General features: G+C 45.5%; 1 protein-coding gene across 50 annotated transcripts in view; it reads left to right on the forward strand.

The window, feature by feature from the left end:
- The window catches only part of SORBS1 (sorbin and SH3 domain containing 1), a 254,503-nt gene that overhangs the window by 208,486 nt on the left and 22,557 nt on the right, over positions 1 to 23,460 (forward strand). For 25 of the 50 annotated variants that reach the window (XM_064374042.1, XM_064374056.1, XM_064374058.1 and 22 more), the window contains 7 exons: positions 2,231 to 2,316; positions 5,825 to 5,992; positions 10,817 to 10,863; positions 15,272 to 15,386; positions 15,540 to 15,665; positions 18,152 to 18,346; positions 19,873 to 20,646. In XM_064374042.1, coding sequence (XP_064230112.1) covers positions 2,231 to 2,316; positions 5,825 to 5,992; positions 10,817 to 10,863; positions 15,272 to 15,386; positions 15,540 to 15,665; positions 18,152 to 18,346; positions 19,873 to 20,646 — 1,511 coding nt within the window. The remainder of the gene's footprint in view (positions 1 to 2,230; positions 2,317 to 5,824; positions 5,993 to 10,816; positions 10,864 to 15,271; positions 15,387 to 15,539; positions 15,666 to 18,151; positions 18,347 to 19,872; positions 20,647 to 23,460) is intronic. The other 25 variants (XM_064374070.1, XM_064374075.1, XM_064374080.1 and 22 more) reach the window with 3 other exon arrangements.

Consider the following 23,460-nt stretch of genomic DNA (forward strand, 5'->3'; position numbering starts at 1 on the left):
CAATGAGCATGTTACCTCTCCTTTTTCTTTTTAGCAGCTTTCAGCTTTAACCTAATGGGTCTATTTATTTTATTCTGCATGCTTACCAGTGGATCGTAAAGGTGGGAATGCTCACATGATTTCTTCATCTTCAGTCCATAGCCGAACGTTTAACACTAGCAATGCATTAGGCCCTGTGTGTAAGCAAAAGAAGCCCCTGTCAGCTGCGAAAGCCTGCATTTCGGAAATCCTTCCTTCCAAATTCAAACCCAGGCTCTCTGCTCCCAGCGCTCTTTTGCAGGAACAGAAGAGTATCCTCTTGCCATCAGAGAAGGCTCAAAGCTGTGAGAACCTTTGTGTTTCTGGTTCTTTGAATGATTCCAAAAGAGACCTCCCCCTCCAAGTGGGAGGGAGCATCGAGAACCTGCTCATGCGCTCCCGACGGGATTATGACAGCAAGTCGAGCAGCACCATGAGCCTCCAGGAGTACGGCACCAGCAGCAGGAGGCCCTGCCCTCTCTCAAGAAAGGCTGGGATGCAGTTCACCATGCTCTACAGGGACATGCACCAGATCAACCGAGCCGGCCTCTTCCTGGGCTCCATCTCCTCCTCCTCGAGTGTGCGGGATCTCGCCTCCCACTTTGAAAAGAGTGGCCTGGCATTGTCCAGGGGTGAGCTGGGCCCCAGCCAGGAGGGCTCAGAAAACATCCCCAAGCATACTGTCTCTTCCCGTATCACGGCTTTTGAGCAGTTGATTCAGCGGTCCCGTTCCATGCCATCCCTGGACCTGTCCGGCAGGCTGAGCAAGTCTCCCACACCCGTGCTGTCCCGGGGAAGCCTGACTTCAGCCCGCTCGGCCGAGTCCCTCCTTGAGTCAACCAAGCTTCGTCCCAAGGAGATGGATGGGATGAACTCCAGTGGGGTCTATGCCTCCCCAACATGTAGCAATATGGCGCACCATGCCTTGGGCTTCAGGGGCCTTGTGCCTTCTGAGCCCCTCTCCACCTGCCCTGATGACCTGGACCGCTGTTCAAATATCTCCACTGACAGCAGAGAAGGCAGTGGCGGCAGCGTACATGGAGATTTCCCCAAACATCGCCTCAATAAATGCAAAGGCACCTGCCCGGCCTCATACACCCGCTTCACCACCATCCGGAAGCACGAGCAGCAGCAGACCTCTAGACAGCCCGAGTGGCGCCTGGATTCCAGAGGGGACAAGAGCACCCTCCTCAGGAACATCTACCTAATGAGCCCCCTTCCTTTCCGGCTGAAAAAGCCCCTCCAGCATCACCCCCGACAACCTTCCCCTGGTGACTCCTCAGGCCTGCTGGTGGGCCAGAAGCCAGACCTACCCAGTCAGCCCCATCAGGACCAGCCCCCTTCTGGGGGGAAGCCCGTGGTTCCCACACGCCTGTCTTCCCGACACACCATGGCCAGGCTTAGCCGCAGCTCAGAGCCCTCTCAAGAGAGACCTGCAGCCCTGGAGGACTACCCAAGGGCCGTTAATAATGGAAACTCCGTGCCATACTCAGACCACAGGCTGGACAGGAACAACAACCCTCAAAGTGAACTGGCACCGTCCCGCGGAGGTGGCATTTTGTGTGTTTGCCTAGTCTCACCTCCCCGTCCTCCACTTTGCTTGCATTACCCTTCCTCCTCTGTGCCCTTGGTGCTCATTTTCTGGTCTGTCCTTTGTTTTCTGTTTGTTTTGCTTGGCAATTAATCATGGCTCGTAGTGGCTGCACTTCTTTAAAAACAAAACCCCCATGTCATTTAGACTAACCACCAAACTGTGTTTCGAAAGAAAAATTGGCCGTTTAGCTCAACTGAGAAATGTGTTCATTTGAACTCTCGAACCCCTTGCTGTTTGCACCAGTTCCCAACGTACCCCATGGTTTTTTGAGAGGCAGCCTCTCTCAGTGGCCCTATATGTGTGTGTGTGACTTGTCCCTATAAGGTCCTGCACGCCTCTTTGTAGGGACACTTTACAAAGAAAGTCCTCTCATTTTGCTCACCTTTTGCCTTCTGAGTAGTTCTCTTTGCATTAAACTAGTTCACAAATAAATCCAAAAAACTGGGGCAGGGGGTGGAATTTGTTTTATTTTTTTTCCGTCAGAATTTGACCATTGATCGTTAATCAACACTGTCTATAAAATTTTGATATTTATAATAGATGAAAAGTGAACTCTCTTCCCAAGTTGGTTTCCAGCTAAATCTTTGCCTGTTTTAACTCTACTTTTTTGTTTTAAAGATTCAGAATCGCCAAGACATTTTATACCAGCTGATTACTTGGAATCCACAGAAGAATTTATTCGAAGACGTCATGATGATAAGGAGGTAAATCCCATCTTTTAAATCTCTTAGCTTTTGCTTGGAAAAATGTATGAAGAAAGTAAAGATTCTAGACATCTGTCAGAGAGGTGACATGGTCTAGCAATTGGAAGCAAAAATTGAGGCTTTCACAAGTGATTTTTTTATATGACCTAGGCTCAGTCACTCCTCTTTTGGTTGACTTTTCCAAAAAGTAGAACTGATTTCCCCACAGGCACTAGGTTATAAATGCCGGGTCCAGCCAGCACTGCTGCCTGGGAGATACAGAAAGAGGTTGTCCACTGCTGCACTTAATGCCTTGTGAGCTAGAAACCGGAGTTTGCTCTTTCATCCCCCGCAGCCCCACCCTTGGTAGTCTCCAAGGAAATCCACCCACATTATTTCTCCAATACTGCCCACCCCTCTGTTGGCACAAAACTTTGTTCAAATTGAGACGGATGCAATAGGAGAAAAAGGAAAACAAAAAATAGTAATGACCTTGATACATTTTATAAAACAATTTAAGGAAGTTGCCTATAACTCTGTTGCCTTCAACTCAGAAGAAGGCAGATAGACCAAGAAATGCTGGCAAACCCCAGCCAAGAACTTCAAAATGTGGATATTTTCTTGTAACTACTGAAATGCCTGTCCTGACATGGGGTGACTGGCAGGGCCTGGGAAAGAGTTCCTTTTCTTGGGGATTTGGGAAGAGGTAGTTCTTTGCATTAGCCAAGTGGGAAAAATCACAAGCTTCTGCTAGAATAAATCGTTGTGATTATGTATACTTTCTGGGCTTCACATCCCCAAGAAAGAGTCCTATAGATTAAACAAGCTCCATGCCCATATTCCTGAAATGAATTAAGAGGTGGAAAACTCACCTTGACCTGGTAGCAGTAGGGGAGGGTGTGCATATGTGCACCATTCTGTCCCATTCATGTTCAAGTCTGAAGCCCTTTTTCTCTGTTGTTTTGTCTTGTTGAGTAGTTCCAGAGTTTAGGTGGGGTTTCCTGAAGGATTTAGGGTAAGGCTGACTTGGGGATGAGTGGGATGATGATAATTATTGCCTCCAGATGGTGAAACAAAAGACAAAAATGAAACCACCATAGCCAGGCGTGGTGGCTCACGCCTGTAATACCAGCACTTTGGGAGGCCGAGGTGGGCAGATCATGAGGTCAGGAGTTTGAGACCAGCCTGGCCAACATAGTGAAACCCCATCTCTTCTAAAAATACAAAAAATTAATCAGACGGGGTGGCGGGTGCCTGTAATCCTAGCTACTCAGGAGGCTGAGGCAGAAGAATCGCATGAACCCAGGAGTTGGAGGTTGCAGTGAGCCAAGGTCACGCCACTGCACTCCAATCCTGGGCAACAGTGCAAGAGTCCATCTCAAAAAAAAAAAAAAAGAAAGAAAGAAACCACCATACCTTTCCCCATCTCCAGGTACAATTGAACAGTATTCAGTAAGAAAGTTGCACCTGTCCATGGAAAGAAACAAGAGGAAGCATTTGATGTACAGTTATTATTTGTAGTAACTTTCTCATGATGAGTGTCTATCAGGCCACAGAGCAGATTCATTTCTATAGCTCTTTGTTAGCTATTTCCTGCCACAAGATACGAGATTCCCAAGGCCTGGGCTGCTATGATGAAGGAAGATGTAATTGCATTTTAGTAATTTAAGCCCTAGTCTCTGACCTAGGAGGTTTTATGGGACAATCCTTGCCTATCATGGGTGGTGTAGTTTATCTAGTGTTTAGCAATTGATATATTAGAAGTTACATAAGAAGGTGAGCTGTTGTCTCCTGAATAACATTAGCTCATAGATCCTTAAAAGTTTTGTGTCTTTATCTGTGGTTTTTGACTTACATGGTTAAACTACAGAGTTGAGGGACTTACTAAGGTCAGATTCAATTACTAGATTGGGAGCTTTGCCCCATTTGATGTCCACTTCCATTGATTATGTTTAACTCCAGTCAGAACACAAGGGATTGAGTAAGAACTGTGGCAGTCTCAAGCATCACTCCATTCCCATGGCTACAGCAACAGCTCACACTTCCCAGCTCATGGGGTGTCAGTCAGGCCCTTCCCATTACAAATGCTTTATCACTAACATGGATAATAACAGAATTTCAGAAAATGACAACATGTCAGTCTTGGCAGGGACATTAGTGTTCATGTAGCCAAGCCCTTGTTTAGTCCAGGCAAGGACCACAACAAGGTGGTAGCTTGCCCAGGGCTGCATAGTAAGTTAACCTATACCCATAGCAGAGCTAGAAACCAGGGCTCCAGATGCCTGGCCAGTACTTTTTCTTTGGCACTGGGCTGTGCAAAGGACTTTCTCATGTCTTTTCTCATTTAATCTTTACAACTTACTTGAGTACTAGAACTCCCACAGCCATCTGATGAGTTGTCACTTTGTTATTTGTAGACCCTGGAGAAAAATTGGGCCCAGCGTCCTTTGGGGCTGCATGTCATGAGGCATGTAATTGCCTGCTGGAAGAAGACTGCTGTTTTCCAATGCTAAGAATTATCAGTTCTAATTCATGCTTTCCTACAAGGAAAGTTAATCCCAGGAAAGTAAGATTGTTATGTATCAGAAAACACATTAAAATTCTGTTCCATGGGGTCATTTTAATAGGCATTCAGGACATTTGGTAAAAACAACATTGTTTGATTTTTCAAAGAAGCCTTTAAAAATAGAAATAGATTGCTTTTTCCTTACTCTAGGAGAAAATATTTCTTCTAACCCCAGGTACCATTATTCTTAGGATTTTTTAATCTTTATATTCTCTGTCATTCCCTTTAACTCAGGTTCATTTCAAATCATTCAGTAAGAAAGCAACTGATGCTCTCTGTCAGCCACATAATTATTAGCCTTTGGTGCATATCCTAAGGCCTTCTAAAAATTGTGCCTAGGGAAAGAGTTGACTGGCCTAGAAGGGGCATCATCTTCCAAAATGAGCTGCTCCACTCCGTCAAGAGCATATTAGAGTAATAGATGCAGGAAGCGCAAAAATGACCTGGTGCCATAGACTTCACTAGCAAAAGCCTATAGCAGGTTTAATAGGCCTGAGATGGGCAGGAGGAATTGGCCAGCCCTGGTCCTGCCAGGGGGAATATGCTGTGGGAATATATCCCTGCCTGAACAGGGTAGAGGTGGTACTTCCAGCCTCCCGCTGTCAGCCCAGCATGCTTGGGAATGCCCTGGATGTGCCCCTGGGCTCACCTGGCCTTTGCTCCCGGGAGCAGGTGGCTTTGGGCTGAGCTGGGGGTGGGTAGTTTGCCAGAGAGTGTAATCATGTGGAATCATCCTTCCCCTATCCTGGCTTTCCCAGTGAAGAGCTGCCTCCTTTCCACAGTGCACGGAGGGTGGTTACAATGGGAGCGTAGTAGTTGTGGCTTTGAAGCCCCTCTGACAGCTGACCCTTAATGCTTCTGCCCTGTTCACCCAGCACCTTCTTCCCTAATGACTTTTGTTGGTAGTTTTCTAATATGCTGGACCAGACGATTCACTGCCCATTTTATGCAATTTTATGGCAGAAACTTTTAGCGGACCAGAGACGACTTAAGCGCGAGCAAGAAGAGGCTGATATTGCAGCTCGACGCCACACGGGCGTCATTCCGACGCACCATCAGTTTATCACTAATGAGCGCTTTGGGGACCTCCTCAATATAGACGATACCGCAAAAAGGAAATCTGGGTCAGAGGTCTGTTTTAGTCACCTCAATCTGCTGCTTGACCCAAAGCAATATTTGCCTATTTGCCTCCCTCAGCATTGCCCTCTGTAGGCCAATGTAGTTCCCCAAACAGCATCTGTCATCCTGGCTTCCCTTAGGCTTGCTTTGGCTTCTTGTGGCTGGTATATAGACATGACGCCATTATGTCCTGTGCTCTGTATGTTCAAGCATGCCTGGCTGGGGGACTGGGGTCTGCTGGCACACACCCCTACTGCATGCCTTAGAGCATTGGCTGCCTTCATGAGTCCAGCCCTCCACATCCTGCATTTTATCATGCTACTGTGTTGCCTGTGCGTTCTGTTTAGAAACCTCATACCTGAGTCCATATGCATTGGTAGCTATGATGTGGACAGCTACACAATTCTTCTTTGAAGAGATGGTTAATGAAACTTTACAAAAGTTAGCTTAACAGTACTTTATGCCATTTACAAAGGCCTCCAAATTTCGTGACATTCATATTGAACTAGAGAACAATACTGCTGCTCACATGTAGGTGGATGAATTGTGTGTTCAGTAGTGCTGCAGTAGTGTGCCTCACTGAAGAATTTTGAAGCCCAAAGACTTTCACAGTTAGGAGAAACCCACAGAGGATAAGAGAGTTCTCCAAGGGATGTTTCATTTGTTCTTTTAGTTTTGACATTTCCCGGCCTAGATTATGAAAGCTTAATATTATAAAGGAAAAAGAAGAACAAACTTTGAAGTGATTTTTATCCAGGTCTTGGCCTCCTGCACAAAGGTCAACATGTCAGAATTCTCATGCTAGCCAAATGCTGCATCTTGTGCAAGAGTTTATGCTTTGCCATGTAACCCTTAAGTAACCCCACTGAAGATGATCTCTTTTAGGAAAAACGTGTGTGTCTGGGATTTAGGGTGGGAGGTAGGGGAATGGGGGAGTAACACCCAATATATGTACTGTTTTATAACCTTTCAATACAGCAGATTAATATTTATGTTTCTATCTTTTGAGTAACAGGAGCACCATTGGCTATTCGTCTTTTTTTTTTTTTTTTAAAGAAATACAGCTGGGCATAGTGGCTCACACCTGTAATCCCAGTGCTTTGGGAAGTCAAGGTGGGAGATTTGCTTGAGCCCAGGAGTTCAAGACCAGCTTGGGCAACATAGTGAGACCCTCATCTCTAATTAATTAATTAATTAGATAGGTTGGTAGATAGCCCTACGTGGTGGCGCACACCTGTAGTCCCAACTACTTGGGAGGCTGAGGCAGGAGGGTCACTGGAGCCTGGGAGGTCAAAGCTGCAGAGTCATGATCATGCCACTACACTCCAGCCTCAGCAGGGGTAAGACCCTGTCAAAAAAAACAGAAGGTATCTGGGAAGAAGAGATAGTGAAAAGAAGGAGCCAAATTAAAAGAAAGCTGGCCAGGTTTAGTGGCTCAAGTCTATAATCCCAGCATACTGAGAGGCCAAGCCAGGAGGATCATTCATGGCCAGGAGTTAGAAACTAGCCTTTGCACCATAGGAAGACCTTTGTGCCACTGGGAACTAGTCTTTACAAAAGAAAAAAAAAAAAATGAAAAACTGAAAAATTAGCCAGGCTTAGTGGCACACGCCTATAGTCATAGCTACTTGGGAGGCTGAGGTGGGAAGATCACTTGACCCCAAAGTTCAAGGCTGAATTGTGAACACACCACTCCAGCTGGGTGGCAGAGTGAGACCCTGTCTCAAATTTAAAGAAACTTGAACCTATCTCAAATTTAAAAGAAAAAAGAAAACTGGGTGGAGAAGGAGACTAAAGTGATGGAGAAAAAGAAAATCTATCAAGGAAGAAGCAAAAGTTAGCAAGTGTTAATTGCAAGGAAAAGATAGCCCTTGAGCCCTCAACATTTCAGCACCTCCTCAAAACGGCCCTTCTCAGAAGGCTCTGGGCGTGGTTTGTCCTCACACACAGTCCTACCTGCTTGTAAGTAGAAGAAGATGGGAACAGGTAAAGGCACTAGGGCTCCACACTTACACATGTAGATGATATATGGAAACAAAAATATACCATGGGTGGAATAACCATGGACAGAGGCAGGCAAACTCTGCCCAACGAGCCTGCCTCCCTTGTAGAGCAACGTTTCTTAAACTCTGACAAGTGCGTTAGCATCCCCTGGAAACCCTGGTAAAATACAGACCCTGGGTCCTATCTGCAAAGTTTCTGATTCTGCAGTGGGGCCTGAAACTTTGCGTTTGTAACAGTTTCCCAGGTGATACTGATGATACCAGTTTAGGGAACACATTGTGAGAATTACTGCCCTAGAAGTTGACTGATGGACTTGAAAAAGTAGAAACCAACACATCCCAGGTGCACCCCACTGTGTCAGTGCACTTCAGTCCCATTCAATAGGACTTGGGTGACCACTGGTTCTGTGTAAGACCCTGTGGGAGGCAGAAAGAACTCAGCCTGTATGCCCTTGGGGAGCTGATAGTGGAAGAGGGAGACTGTGTTTTCTTCACAACATGCTGCTTTCTCATGCCCGAATCCATATGCACTGGTAGCACTTACTACAGTTACTAAAGTACAGTTATCTCTCCCCTGTAGTAGGTAACACAATACTGAAAAAGCCAGAGGAGGGAAAGATGGATTCAGTCTTGGGGAGCTATAGGGAGATAAAGAGAGAGAGGATGCTACTTTATATAACCATCAGTGACTCTCATACATGTCTTGAGTTCAATGGAATCAGTGAACTTTAACGAACCTTTAATGAAAAAAATATCTCACCACCACCCCTTATTAACTAACCTAAGCCTATTTACAAATTATTCATAAATTATACACCTATATAATTATTGATTTAATTGATATGAGCTATTGTTTTGACAGAACTCAGTTACCAAAGTGTGAATATGGTGCTGCTTTAGTATAAGTTTTTTAAAGTTCACATAGCTTTACAGCTGGGTGACAGGAGGTAACCTACTTCCGTGTATTTTTCTGTTGGAATCACTGTGAAATTCTTATCCTTATAATTTTGGTCATTTGGTTTTCTCTTGTGAACTTGTCATTTATCATTAACTCCACATCCATTCTTTTCTGGTTCATCTGTAACTGTGAAATTATGCTCTTTGGTTACAGACACAAACACAGGTATTGAAATTGTGTGGCTTTAGCTTGATTATAAGATGATCATTCACTTGGCCCCAATATGTATGGTATAGATAGGTAGATAGATGAAAACAGCATTGTGAAAATGCAAACTTTAAAAATACCTGTGGAAGGCTAGGCACAGTGGCTCACGCCTGTAATCCCAACACTTTGGGAGGCCAAGACAGGAGGACTGCTGGAACCGAGGAACCTGAGACCAGCCTGGGCAACATAGTGGGACCCTATCTGTATAAAAATTATCCAGGTGTGGTGGTGCGTGGCTGTAGTCCTGGCTGCTTGGGAGGCTGAGGTGGGAGGATCACCTGAGCCTAGGAAGTCAAGACTGCAGTGAGCCATGATTGTACCACTGCCCTCCAGCCTGGGCAACAGGGCGAGACCCTGTCTCAAAAAAAAAAAAAAAAAAAAGAAATTCTGCAGCTGGCCATGGTGGCTCACACCTATAATCCCAGGACTGTGGGAGACTGAGGTGAGTAGATCACTTGAGGCCAAGAGTTAGAGACCAGCCTGGCCAACATGGTGAAACCTTGTCTCTACCGAGAAATACAAAAATTAGCAAAGGGTGGTAGCGTATACCTGTATTCCCAGCTACTCAGGAGGCTGAGGCAGGAGAATCTCTTGAACCTGGGAGGCGGAGGTTGCAGTGAGCTGAGATCATGCCACTGCACTCCAGCCTGGCGACAGAGCAAGACCCTGTCTCAAAAAAAAAAAAAAGAAATTCCAGAGAGAGGAGAGGGTAGGAGGGGGTTCAGCTCAGGTGTAGCAAATAGATTTGACTGGAACAGGAACAGTGTAGTAGAGATAAAGGCAATTTGGTAAGAGTAGGGAGAAACCACCCAAAGGCCTTCACCTATGGCAGGAGTTGAGATTTGAACTGAGAGAAAGTTGAGAGCAGCAGCCAACTTCAAAGCAAGGAAGAGATGTGACGAAGAATGTTAGGAATGTTACTTGTGCTCCTGGGTGATAGATTAGAGTGAAGAGAATGTGAAATCAAAGGAAACTTTGTGCCACTGGGAACTAGACATCAGCTTCGAGTGACAGGGTTGTGGAGATATGGAGGTAAGGAGGGAGGTCCCTCTAGACTTAACAACAGACCTGACCAGGAAGTGGAGAAGGGGCAGAGGCTGACTCAGATGTGGGCATCTGGGAAGACAGGGCTACCCAGCGGGGTTGGAAGTCTTGTCAGGAGTCATTGGAGCCCAGGGACCACTTTATCTGGCTTTTTGGATGATGTCACATATCTTAAGAAATATAAGGAGTTGGAGATGATGTGAGAAGTGAATTGGCATTTCATCTACTTGCATATCATAATTTAAGCAAATAAATGTCCCCGAGGAATTAGACAGTAGGTAAGGAACATCCTAGGACTTCTGGCTGACTTTGTTATTTTGTTTGTGTTTTTTTAATAGCCATGGCCAGCATGTTTTGAGGAACTAGTCCCTCAACTTTGGGACCTTTCTAACCATCTCTTCCCCAGATCTGGCTTTTTAAGGGGATTCTTATGCACAACATACATAGTTGACTAAACGTTTATGTAGTGTCTAAGGTCAGACAAATGCAATTTTGTCCAGATTTCTACACTAGAACAAACTGGCTAGAGTGAATTTTTCTGCTTTGCTTTCTAGAAATTTGTGAAAATGTGTCCTTCTTGTACATGAATCCTGATTTTAACTTGTCATTGTTTCTTATGTTCAGATGAGACCTGCCAGAGCCAAATTTGACTTTAAAGCTCAGACACTAAAGTAAGTGCCACCAGTCATATTTGTTTATCTTCTTAGCTGCCTCTTTGAAATGCAACAGTTTGTTTATAGAGAAGAGTTGGATAAATAACAATGGTAAAAATTGTTAAAAAACAAAGCAGTAGTTCGTAGAGTTTGCTATGTGCCAAGCACTATTCTAAGTACACATACTCATTACGGAGTGGGTGCTGTGATTATCCTCCCTGTTCAAATGAAGAGACCAAGGGACTATATAAGGTTAAGAACTTGCTCAAGCTGGTGTGATAGAGTTAGAATTCAAACTTAGGCAGAGGTTGGGCTCTTGTACCCTGTCTCACCCTGCCTCCTCCTATGTAGGGGTTCTATTTGCTTAAGTGGTGGCTTGATCTGACCCATCTTTTCTGTGGAAGGATCTAGACCAGTCTCTAGGGAGATAACTTTACTCGTTTTGCTATAACGTCCCGAGAGATTAAAGTCTTGCATGAACCCACAGGAGACTAGCATTTCTCTAAGTGTGTTCCTCAGAGTGCTAGCCCTCTAAGATGTTTCTCAAAAAGAGAGTTCTGTTGTAGAATGAGTTGAGAAACACTGCATGCTATATCTATACCTCCCACCCACTTTGAAAAGATACTTTGTTGATGGCATATTAATAGCTCCGGAAGTCTTTCAAGAAAGGAACCTAAAACACGATTTGGGAAACGCTACCAAAGACTAGGTTCCATATGGAAACAGCTGGCTTTTTATCTAATTATGGATTAAAATAGTCCATGAGTTCTCATTGGCAGCTGAAAGTATGATGATCAGCAGCCATCCCATTGTCCTGCAGATGGACAGTTGCAAACCTGGTGATGAGAGGGAGAGCTTCCTGTCCTCAGATGCTGGGAAATGCTGTGCGGAGCTAACCAACCTGGGTTCTAATCTCCTCAACTGCAAAATGAGTGACCAGGCCACAGTATCCAGAACCTAGGCACAAATCTGGTACAGTTGGGTTTGTATGTGTTACTGCATTCCTTTAGTTTGTCAGCTAAAGGAGGTGGCTGTGTAACATACTGCAAACATTGTGGCTTTAGAATCAGGAAGTCCTGGGTTCAAATCCTGACTGTGCCACTTACCAGCTCTGTGACTATAGTCAAGTTAGCAAATTCTCCCTCACTCAGTTTTCTTTATCTGCAAGAGAAGGGTAAAAATGCCTCTCTTGCAGGGAAGCTGGGGTAATACCTGTAAAACATTTTGCATAGCAAAATTTAGTACTCAAAATATATTATCCTCTTCCCCCACTTTTTTTTTTTAAAAAAAAAAAACAGGATAACAGAGATATGTAAATTAATTTACAGTTTAATTAAGTAGGTACCTTTTTTCTTTGAATTGAGAAAAGTCTATGTGAGATTTATTAAATGGCATGGTGATGATAATATTACATTTTCTCAGATTTCATAGTCTTAAATTTTTTTTAGAGCAACTCTGTCAAATAGAACAGGTGAGAAAGCTGAGATCCACAGAAATTGTCACCTTTTATCAACATTGCTAATGCAGGAGAGAGGGTTCCTTCCTCCTGACTCAGTGTTTTCATCAAAACATGCTGCCTTCAAAAAACGTCAACAAAATTTAGTAGAAAAAGTAAATCCTAGCTCCATAGTTTTTCAAGCCCTTCAGTCACTTGGTTTTACATTTCCCCATAGTCAGTTACTAAAATAAGCATGCTGTCAGGGCCAGGCTTGGTGGCTTATGCCAGTAATCCCAGCACTTTGGGAGGCCAAGGCTGGCGGATCACTTGAGGTCAGGAGTTCAAGACCAGCCTGGCCAACATGGCGAAACCCTGCCTCTATCAAAAAATACAAAAATTAGCTGGGGATGGTGGCAATTGCCTGTAATTCCAGCTACTCAGAGGCTGAGGCCTGAGACTTGCTTGAACCCAGGAGGTGGAGGTTGCAATGAGCCAAGATTACACCACTGCACTCCAGCCTGGGCAACAGAGTGAGGCTCTGTCTCAAAAAAAAAAAAAAAGCATGCTGTGGAATACTTGATTCAACAAAGTTAAACAGGTTTCTTTCCCCTGGACTTCTCAGAGCCTTTGCTATGCTGATGTACACCATGATGTTCCAAAAAAGATCTAAAGTGAATCATATTACTCAAACCCTCTCATCAGCAGACCTGGTCACGTGGTTCTTTGGGAGCTAGGGGTATGGTTCATAGTACTGGAAGACTGCAGCCCCAAATTCCCTATGGTAGACTTCCATCAGCCACAACTACAAACCCCTCAGTTCCTCTCTCTCTCACACAAGTGGGTCCTTCACTTAACAGTAGGACCATTACGCTCCCACCTCACTCCACAGCTGCGAGATACTTAGTATAGCAAAGTTAGGAGCCTGCAGGTCTCTACAGGGGTGAATATGCTGAGGGTCTTGCTCATCTGTGTGCCCATGGTTTGGGTTGAAGGGAGGGGAATTCATAATACCCCCTCAAAGAGCGTTGTGGCAAAAATGTGGCCCAAGACATTCCTTCTCACAGAGATAAATGCCCACATCCCCTTTATGGACCTCTTGAGGGTTAGAATCCCGTCTGCCAATGTGAGACCCACAAACTGCCTTCTGCTTTTATTCAGCACAGAACTGACTTTCTGTAGTTTTCCAGATGTGCCCTCATTGTTCAGCTAGCACCCCTCATGTACCGTGGGCTTCCTGGCATCCTGCAAAGTGAGCACACGTCTTCCAAGTTAAATTGGAGACCTTTTATTTCATCCTATTGGTTTGACTCAAATGAAAAAGATCTATGTCATTTTTTTTTTTAATTCAAGAAAAAGTTATAATTTTTATCCTCCTTTTAAGTTTTCATTTGGTTTAAAATTTGCTTTTTTGTCTCTTTTTTTTTTTTTTTTTTAAAGAAGAGTCCTGGTTAAAAATTAACATCAGGCTGGGCTCAGTGGCTCACGCCTGTAATCCCAGCACTTTGGGAGGCAGAGGCGGGTGGATCACGAGGTCAGCAGTTCAAGACCAGCTTGACCAATAAGATGCAAACCCATCTCTACTAAAAGTACGATAATTAGCTGTGTATGGTGGTGCATGCCTGTAGTCCCAGCTACTCAGGAGGCTGAGGCAGGAGAATCACTTTAACCTGGGAAGCAGAGGTTGCAGTGAGCCAAGATCACACCACTGCACTTCAACCTGGGTGACAGAGTAAAGACTCCATCTCAAAAAAAAATATGTGTGTGTGTGTGTGTGTGTGTGTGTGTGTATAATTATTGAGGCAAGCAAAGGAATGGATATGGAAAAGCTGAAAAGGAGCACAAAGAGCATTTGAAGGAAAAACTACTTTTCTTTCCAATATCCCTATTCTATGTTAAAAAGCAAAGGAATTAGGCTGGGTGCAGTGGCTACATGCCTGTAATCTCAGCACTTTAGGAGGCTGAGGCAGGAGGATCATTTGAGACCAGGAGTTCAAGACCAGCCTGGGCAACATGGCGAAACCCCATCTCTACAAAAAAATAAAAATAAAATAACAGTTGGCCAGGCATGGTGGCACATGCCTTTAGTCCCAGCTACTCAGGAGGCTGAGGTAGGAGAATCACTTGCACCCAGGAGGTTGAGGCTTCAGTGAGCTGTGATCATGCCACTTGCACTCCAGCCTGAGCAGCAGAATGAGACCCTGACTCAAAAAAAAAAAGGGGGGGGCAATAGAATTAACATTTATCGAGTGTTACCTACCTGTACAACAGGCACCATCCTAGGTGTTTATTTTTAAATTGTCAAAGGATTCTCCAGCAACTCTGAGTTAGCTCTCAAGTTCACTTAAAGAAACAGTGTCGCAGATTAAGTATTGTGTCCAGGGTCCCAGAGCTAGTAAATTACAGGATTGGCTTTTGGACCAGATCTGCCTAACTTCAGAACCTTTCTATTGCATGATGATACAAAGATGGATGGTTAAATGGATGGGTAGGCAAATGGGAAATAGATGGAATGATAGAAGTATATCAGTATTATCACAAATAATTTGAGGGCAATTTAAAGCAACGAAGGCATGCCTTGCACGGACAAGGATCTTGAAGGTATCCTGAAGGAGACATGTTTCTTCATTTAACAAACATCAGTTAAGGCAGTTGGGTGCATTGCTTTGTGTTACATAAATATTCTGAGCATAACAGAGCATTCACAAAAAATGCATTTAGAAAACCACAACAAATTAATAGGGCCTCTGAGCACTTTCAAGGGCTAGTCAATTTGAATGTTAACATCCATCCTGCGAAAAAGTGGAAAAATGCCAAATGTGATGTAATTTCCTGAATAGTGGGATTTTTACTTCCAAATATGGAGCCTCCTCTCTGGAATTTGTCCCTTTTGACCCCACTTAAATGTCTCCTTTTGCTACAAAACTGAAGTGTCTTAATCTTACACATATTGAAACATCTGCTAAAATGCCATTGACCCTCTGTTGACAGGGAGCTTCCTCTGCAGAAGGGAGATATTGTTTACATTTATAAGCAAATTGATCAGAACTGGTATGAAGGAGAACATCACGGCCGGGTGGGAATCTTCCCACGCACCTACATTGAGGTACTGCAGCCCCTTTTCTTTCTAAGGAAAAGCCTGACCGTGTCCCAAGCACCATTTATTTACCAAATGCTTGTGTTTTGTTTCCTCCTTTTCCTCTTGTTTCCCTGCTTTCTTCTCTTCCCTTGTTCTCTTTTACCTCTTTCCCTTTCTCAGCTTCTTCCTCCTGCTGAGAAGGCTCAGCCCAAAAAGTTGTCACCAGTGCAGGTTTTGGAATATGGAGAAGCTATTGCTAAGTTTAACTTTAATGGTGATACACAAGTAGAAATGTCCTTCAGAAAGGTAAGCTGCCCTTCTCATGCCTTGCTTTGGGGGCTCTCCTGGATGGCACTGCTATGTGGGGAAGTGTGGCATTGCTATCACTTCTCTTAAGAGAAGTATGCCAATCAATAGTTGCATTAAGGGCTGGGTGTGACGGCTCACGCCTCTAATCCTAGCACTTTGGGAGGCCAAGATGGATGGATCACTTGAGGTCAGGAGTTTGAGACCAGCCTAGCCAACATAGTAAAACCCTGTCTCTACTAAAAATACAAAGATTAGCAGGGCATGGTGGTGGGCACCTGTAATCCCAGCTACTCAGGAGGCTGAGACAGGGGTATCACTTGAACCCGGGAGGCAGAGGTTGCAGCAAGCTGAGATTGCACCACTGCACTCCATCCTGGGTGACAGAGCGAAACTCTGTCTCAAAAAAAAAAAATTGCATTAAGGCCTGTAATCCCAGTACTTTGGGAAACCAAGGCAGGAGGCTCACTTAAGGCCAGAGGTTCAAGACCAGCCTGAGCAACATAGCAAGACCCCGTCTCTATTGAAGAAAAAAAAAGAATTGCATTGGGCAACTGAAGAATTTTCTGAGGTAAGGTATTTTTTAAATAAACCCTAGGCTAATGTCAGGGTTTAACTACATTGAGCTCACTGATTAAAGATAGTATTTCTGGAGTCTTAGACATCTTTTATAAACTGTTTTCAACCAACACTCAGTGAGCAACTGATGATGTGAAAATGCACTGTGTTGACGACTGGGTTTGACAATATATTGGTGTGACCTAGTGGAAAAAACAACTCCATTGATACCAGAAGTTTGAAAAGCTTTGAACCCAAAAGGCACAGGTTATCAGCTATGCAGATTGTGGGATTTAAATACTTTTTTCAAACCACCATTTTCTTTTTTCTTTTCTTTTCTTCTTTTTTTTTTTGGAGACGAAATCTCACTCTGTTGCCCAAGCTGGAGTACAATGGCTTGATCTTGGCTCACTGCAACCTCCACCTCCCAGGTTGAAGCAATTCTCCTTCCTCAACCCCCTGAGTAGCTGGGATTACAGGCATATGCCACCATGCCCAGCTAATTTTTGTATTTTTAGTAGAGATGGGGTTTCACTATATTGGCCAGGCTGGTCTTGAACTCCTGACCTTTTGATCCACCTGTCTATTCCTCTGAAAGTGCTGGGATTACAGGTGTGAGCCACCATGCCTGCTGCCACCATTTTCTTACAGAAAAAAATGAAGATAAATGGCTCTCTCCTAGGTGGTTGTAAGAGACTTAGGTGAAACAGCATATGTGAAGCCCCCAGCATGACACATGGTATCTGGTTTGTGCTTAGTAGACAGGAGATGCCAGTATCATCATCGTCATCATCATCATGCTTATTCAGAGCACAGTTACACTCTGCAGAGAAGTTCTTCTCAGAATCCAAACACTCTACGTGGCAAAATTCTCTGGCTTGCTAAAGTTATTAAGTTACTGATTTTATTGAGGATTGGGGGAAGTGAGCACATGTGTTAGAAAACGATGGGCCATCTTTTATAACACTGGAAGCAGCCCAGTTGCCGAACAGCAGGGGATCAGTAATTAAATCATTATATGTGTGTGCAACAGAATACCCTGCAGTGGTCCATTAAGCTATGCAAAGCCATTAAAAGTGTAGAATTTATTTCTTGATAAAGAAGGAGGTTTACTATGTGCTATTAAGTGTTTTTAAAAAAGCAAGTTGGAAAAGGGAAATACAGTTCATACTCAATTTTCTTTTATTTTATTTTACTTTAAGTTCTGGGGTACATGTGCATATCTTGCGGGATTGTTACATAGGTATACACATGCCATGGTGGTTTGCTGCCTCCATCCCCCTCGTCACCTACATTAGGTATTTCTCCTAATGTTATCTCTCCCCAGTCCCCCCACCCCCTGCTATCCCTTCCCTGGCCCCCCACCCATACTCAATTTTCATAAGGAAAAATATGTGCTGGTTTAATTCACATGCATAGAAGTAAATCAGGGGAGTCCATATGCCAAATATTAACAGTGTTTATCCCCAAGTGACAATGTGATGGGTGATGATTGTTTTCTGCTTAATGTTTATTTGTGTTCTGATTTTTCTATAATGATACATTAAAAGCTATCATGCTACAAAAGAAAGAAAAAAGAGAAACCCGCCAAAATCTTTGCCTTAGAGATGAAGATTGAATATCTCTCTGTTTCACATTAGATGAGTCAGTAACACTACATTTGCTCTCTGGCTTAGGGGCAAGAATCTGATATTGTCGTTTACTAAAATACTTAAAAGAACCAAGCTGAACTTTCCCACATCAAGGTAGCTCCACTGCTATTAGCATCCTCATGCCAGTGGTGTCGATTCCCTCCAGGTGCATCAGGGAAGGTTTTCCCTGAGCAAAGCATGTGATAAACAATGCAGGTTGTTGAAGTGTGCAGGCAGAGGCCCTAGGCAAGCAGAGGCATGCTAGGACAAAGACCCTCGCTTTGCTGTGTCTTCCAGGGTGAGAGGATTACACTGCTCCGGCAGGTAGATGAGAACTGGTACGAAGGGAGGATCCCAGGGACATCCCGACAAGGCATCTTCCCCATCACCTACGTGGATGTGATCAAGCGGCCACTGGTGAAAAACCCTGTGGATTACGTGGACCTGCCTTTCTCCTCCTCCCCAAGTCGCAGTGCCACTGCGAGCCCACAGGTATGTAAGCTTCTTGTCACTGGTTTTCATACTCAGCATGTGAGTTTTCATAGTCAACAGTGCTGATGGCACATGACCTCTCTGGGGTGGTTTTTGAGCACTGCAATTAAAAACTGTCTGCAGAAAAGCAGACTGTACACTGGACCTTGTCTTCATGCATACAAATGACATTTTCCAGTGCTTGGTTGAAGAAATGTTATCTCAGGGGAAAAAGAAGAGCTTCAGGTAATTGCTCAGGGGATAAGGTGACTAGGGAACAAGAGCCTTTATCAGTTGGTTCCTCCTGGGTAAGTTGTTGGTGTGGGTACCCCCACTGTGTCATAAATCCCATGGTCCAGCGTGGTCCTCAGTCATCTTGGCCAAAGTTGGCCTGCAGAAGACAAAGGCTGAAAAAGAGGCTTCCAGGTTCTCCTCGTCAGCCGCCTAGACCAGATCCAAGGTATTTTTTGCATTCACTGGAGCCAGGTGACTGGAACAAGTAACTTATAGCATCTCTGTCTCAGTGGGCTGAAAGGATGTTGGTTTATAAGCATAATAAGATGTTGCCTTTCCAAAACATTAATTATAAACAAACTTGTTCAGAAATATAAATTATTCCAAACCGATCCCCACTTTCCCAAAGCCAAGAAAATGTCCAAGCCTTGAGTTCAGGGTGACATGGTGGGGTGACATCCTGTGAAAGAGCCCAGCCAAACCACCATGTAAGTGGTAAGGAGGTCTGCAGAGGAACAAGAGTAGGACCCAGGGGTCCACGGTGACCCTGAGATGGTGCCTCTTGTCTGGTCCTCTAATCGTTTCCTTCTCTCCCACCTACTCATCACTGACCCCAGTAGAGGGTTCTTGGCAGAAAGCATTAAATGGGCTGACCCAGGGCTTCCTGCACAGTGATAGCTGCATCCTGTTGTCTTATAGGACAGGGTGTGTGACTGGAGCTGGACATTCTGCTTTGTAAGGATGCAGAGAGCTCAACTACATTCTTCACTTGACTGTGGCCAAGAGTGATTGTAAAACAAAACCACTACACTACTCATACTCCTCTCTGGAAGACTCTGCTGAGCTCCCAGAGAAAATAAAACCCCAGCGAAGGGCCACGGGAGTGCTGGGCCACCTTTCCCCATTGTTCTGGGTCAGGGATCTGGTGCACAGAAGCGGGGCAGGCTGGGGTGGAGAGCTTCCAGTGTGTCCCTTTGAAAATCTGATTCTGCAAAGCAGGCTGGCCTCATCCGTTGCTACTCTGACGGGACCTCTCTCCATCTCCACACCTCTTGCTGCTTCCTCCACCCCCTGCCTGTACACATCAGGCTCACTCTCACATGTGCTCACACGCACACTCACCCACATCCCGGTTTCTCCCCAGATGTAACCTAAGGATTTCCTTTTTGGACACCAGAGTGTCCTACTCATCCTCTCTATTTCATTCCTCTTTATATACCCCTGGTGATTATTTTCCTTCTTTTTCCTTTATGCTGACACGTGTACCTTTTGCTTCTTTCTTTTGTTTTCCTCTCTCTCTTCTTCTTTTTAAGTTTTCCAGTCACAGCAAGCTCATCACGCCAGCCCCCTCATCTCTGCCCCACTCCCGCCGAGCCCTGTCCCCTGAGATGCACGCCGTCACCTCTGAGTGGATCTCACTGACTGTGGGGGTCCCAGGCAGGCGTTCTCTGGCCCTGACCCCACCCTTGCCTCCTCTGCCAGAGACTTCTGTCTATAACACTGACCACCTTGCCTTGTCCCCAAGGGCCAGTCCCTCCCTGTCTCTCAGCCTCCCGCATTTGAGTTGGTCCGATCGTCCCACCCCACGATCAGTAGCTTCTCCACTGGCCCTACCTTCCCTGCACAGAACCTACTCCCTAGCACCCAGTTCCCAGGCCTCCCTTCACATCAATGGAGATGGTGGCGTCCACATGCCACCTTCAGGCGTCCGCCAAGATAGCTTCTCGCAGCTGCCGCTGGGGAGCTCTGATAGTGTCATCTCCCAGCTTAGTGATGCCTTTAGCAGCCAGAGCAACAGGCAGCCGTGGCGCGAAGAGAGCGGACGATATGAGAGGAAAGCAGAGAGGGAGGCAGGCGAGAGAGGCCCTGGTGGACCCAAGATCTCTAAGAAGAGCTGCTTGAAGCCTTCAGACGTGGTCAGGTGCCTGAGTACTGAACAGAGACTCTCAGATCTCAACACCCCTGAGGAGAGCCGGCCCGGCAAGCCCCTGGGTAGCGCTTTTCCAGGAAGTGAGGCTGAGCAGACAGAGCGGCATAGAGGTGGCGAGCAGGCGGGGAGGAAAGCTGCTCGCAGAGATGGGAGCCAGGTAGGACTGCAGCATGCCGCGTGTGCACTTGGCAGGGTGGGCTGCACGTCTCGCCCCTGGTCCATCTATGGAGGCCAAGTGAATGCTGGTGAGACCATTTGCTTGCCTCAGGAGCAAAGAGATGGCTCCGGAGGGAATGGGGGGCGGAGGTGGAGGGGACGTGAATTCAGGTGCCAGGACTGGATACAGTTGGAGGAAAAGGACAGGCTATATATATCTGGCCACTTGAGGTCATTGGGAAGTTATCTCTACTTTGGATGCCTCCCGGCCTGCCTCTCGTCCCATGTATGCCTTGGAGATGAGCCTCGGTTTGCTTTGACTAACACAGCTGAGAACACCAGGCTTCGGTGTGGTGTGGTGTGGTTTTATGTAAGATGCACTTTGTTTCCATAACCCATGGTGCTCTGCTAGTGCTCGGTTCTGTCAGGTCTTCGTCCTGTCTCGTGTTTGTGTGGGAATGCAGGGCCTTTGTTTGCCATGAAACAAAGGCATTTTGGTTCTGGAGAGGAGAATGCCCTGATGATGTGGGGTATCCTTGAATAGGCACCTCAGGGTTTTAGGTGAGTGTCCCATCTTATCTCTGGGTCAGCTACAAAGATTTCAGCATTTGGACAAAGGTAGCCTTAGGGTGTTTTGAGGCCTGAAATTTTTTTTGGAGAAATGAACCTAGCAACTAAATAAATCACAGTTCTGATTTTGGCTACGCTGTTTACTACTGCGAAAGTCAAAGACTTTGGGCACCTTCTCTGAAGCAGCCAGGAGAAGTTTTTGGATGCCAGCTTCACCTCTTACTGTATAGTGACTTGCGGGTTACTTCCCCTCTCTGAGACTCAGTTTCCTCCTCTGTAAAACGGAGGTGATAGCACCTACCTCAAAGAGTGGTTGAGAAGATTCTTTGAAATAATGTGTGTGAAAGACCTAGTATAAGGGCTTATGATCCTGGGAACATGGTCAGCACTTCGTAAATAGAAGCTACAGAGCCACTGTCTTGGGTGATCTAGAACTGCTTCTAGAACTGAGAATATTCTTAGAACCTCCTTAGACCCAGATTGAGTTCCTGAAGATGTCTCCAAGTCATTTATTAAGTATCTAGTATGTATGATATCTGCAGTAAATAGTGCTTAACCCTTAGGCTTGCAACCTCAGTTTCCCTTTGAGGCTGTAGTTATTCAGTCTATCAATAAGGCCTGCAGTTACCAGCCTCTGGGCAGAATACAGGGGTCATTGGTCTCTCCCCTTGGGGAGCCTAAGTTCAAGGCTCCTCAAAACAAGGAGGAGCCTAGCAAACACAGCAATATCACCAGGGCAATAATAGAGACATGCTCAGGGGACACAGGAGCACAGAGGCCTGAGACACACTAGGCCAGACCTCCAGCACCAGCCAAGCACATGTGGGCCCGTGGGCCAACACATCAGGAGTGGGGATCACTGAGGGTGAGCCAGCATGGGGCAGTTTATAAGAAATCAGGCTTAGCCTTTTGCTAGAAAGCCACTTAACCTCTAACATGCGAAGCAGGAGTGGAAGCAGCCGGTCCCTGGTAGGGTAGTCATAAGGATTCAATGAGCTGATTAATGGAAGGTGTTGCTTGGCATGTGCCAAGGCTCCATATGTAAGGTCTCCTGCTGCTGTGTAGGGCTGCAGGAAAGCAGCAATACCTGGCAAAGGCTTTTCCTGACCCTGGAACAGGTTGAGAAACGAATGGAAGAGGTGATGAAGTGGCTAATTGAAAAGTATTAAACGTCTCTGACACAGGAACAATTCTATAAACGCTCTAAGTCAACCCAACACTCCCAGGGACCTCCTTCTCGTCAGTGGTGAGTCATCATCCCGGCCCAATTCCAGCATCCCGTGTGTACAGGAAGTGCGCATGGTGCCGGACCTCCGGGTAAGGTTAGGGGTACATGCTTCCTGCTTCCTAAGGCAGGATAGGAGTGGAGTAGCTGGCAATACTGAAGATTATGTTGATTGGAAAGCCAGGCTTGTTGAAACTTGGTGTTCCTTTCTTGGTGGGTCTCCAGACCCCAAGTGTACCGCTTCCTGTCCCCTCCCTTCCTCCTGCCCTCCTAGCACAAGCCCCTTCTCCATGGGTGTGCCCAGGCTTTGGCCTGGGGCTCACTCCTGGCGTTTGTGTGAAAAGGGCCGCTGCCCACACCTCCCCTTTAGCCCCCTCACTTTCCCCTCCTGTGGCTGGAGCAGGAGTTAACAGCTCTGGAAACGGGGTCCTTCAGAAGGGGCTCCTGTGTCTTGGGCCCCCTTTGGGTGACAGACATGCTAAAAATGGAAAGGACTTGTATGACAACTGTTCTCTGGCAGCCCCATCAGGATGACGTGACCGCAGTCTGTGTTGCTTATTTGGAAAAATGCATTCCAGACCAGTTCGTGTATCAAGAAAATTGTCAGCCATTATTCTCCTTGCCGAACTAAACAGCTGAACTAAAAGTTCACTTTCATTGTAGGTATTGGGGAGGTAGGTTGAGAATTGACCAATAATGAGAGGGAATTTTACCAGAGAACCTTATATGAAAAGATGTTCTGAAATGTTATGATCATTTACTCTTTCAAGCATTTAGGATGTTCCATGTACTTTGCTGCAAGAGATAGAGAGGGATGAGCATCATCAAGGCTTCCATTTAGATGTAACTTCTAGGAAGCTGTTGGGGCCAAGGGAAAGTTTTCCTTTTGTCCTTTGAAGTTTTCCCTAAAAAAGCAAAAATTTTTTTCTTTTCTTTTCTTTTCTTTTCTTTTTTTTTTTTTTTTGAGATGGGGTCTCAATCTGTCACCCAGGCTGGAGTGCAGTGGCACGATCTCACTGC

Source organism: Aotus nancymaae, unplaced genomic scaffold (genome assembly GCF_030222135.1).
Source record: "Aotus nancymaae isolate 86718 unplaced genomic scaffold, 86718_ANA_hifiasm-v0.15.2.pri h1tg000010l, whole genome shotgun sequence".
Classification (NCBI taxonomy): Eukaryota; Metazoa; Chordata; class Mammalia; order Primates; family Aotidae; genus Aotus; species Aotus nancymaae.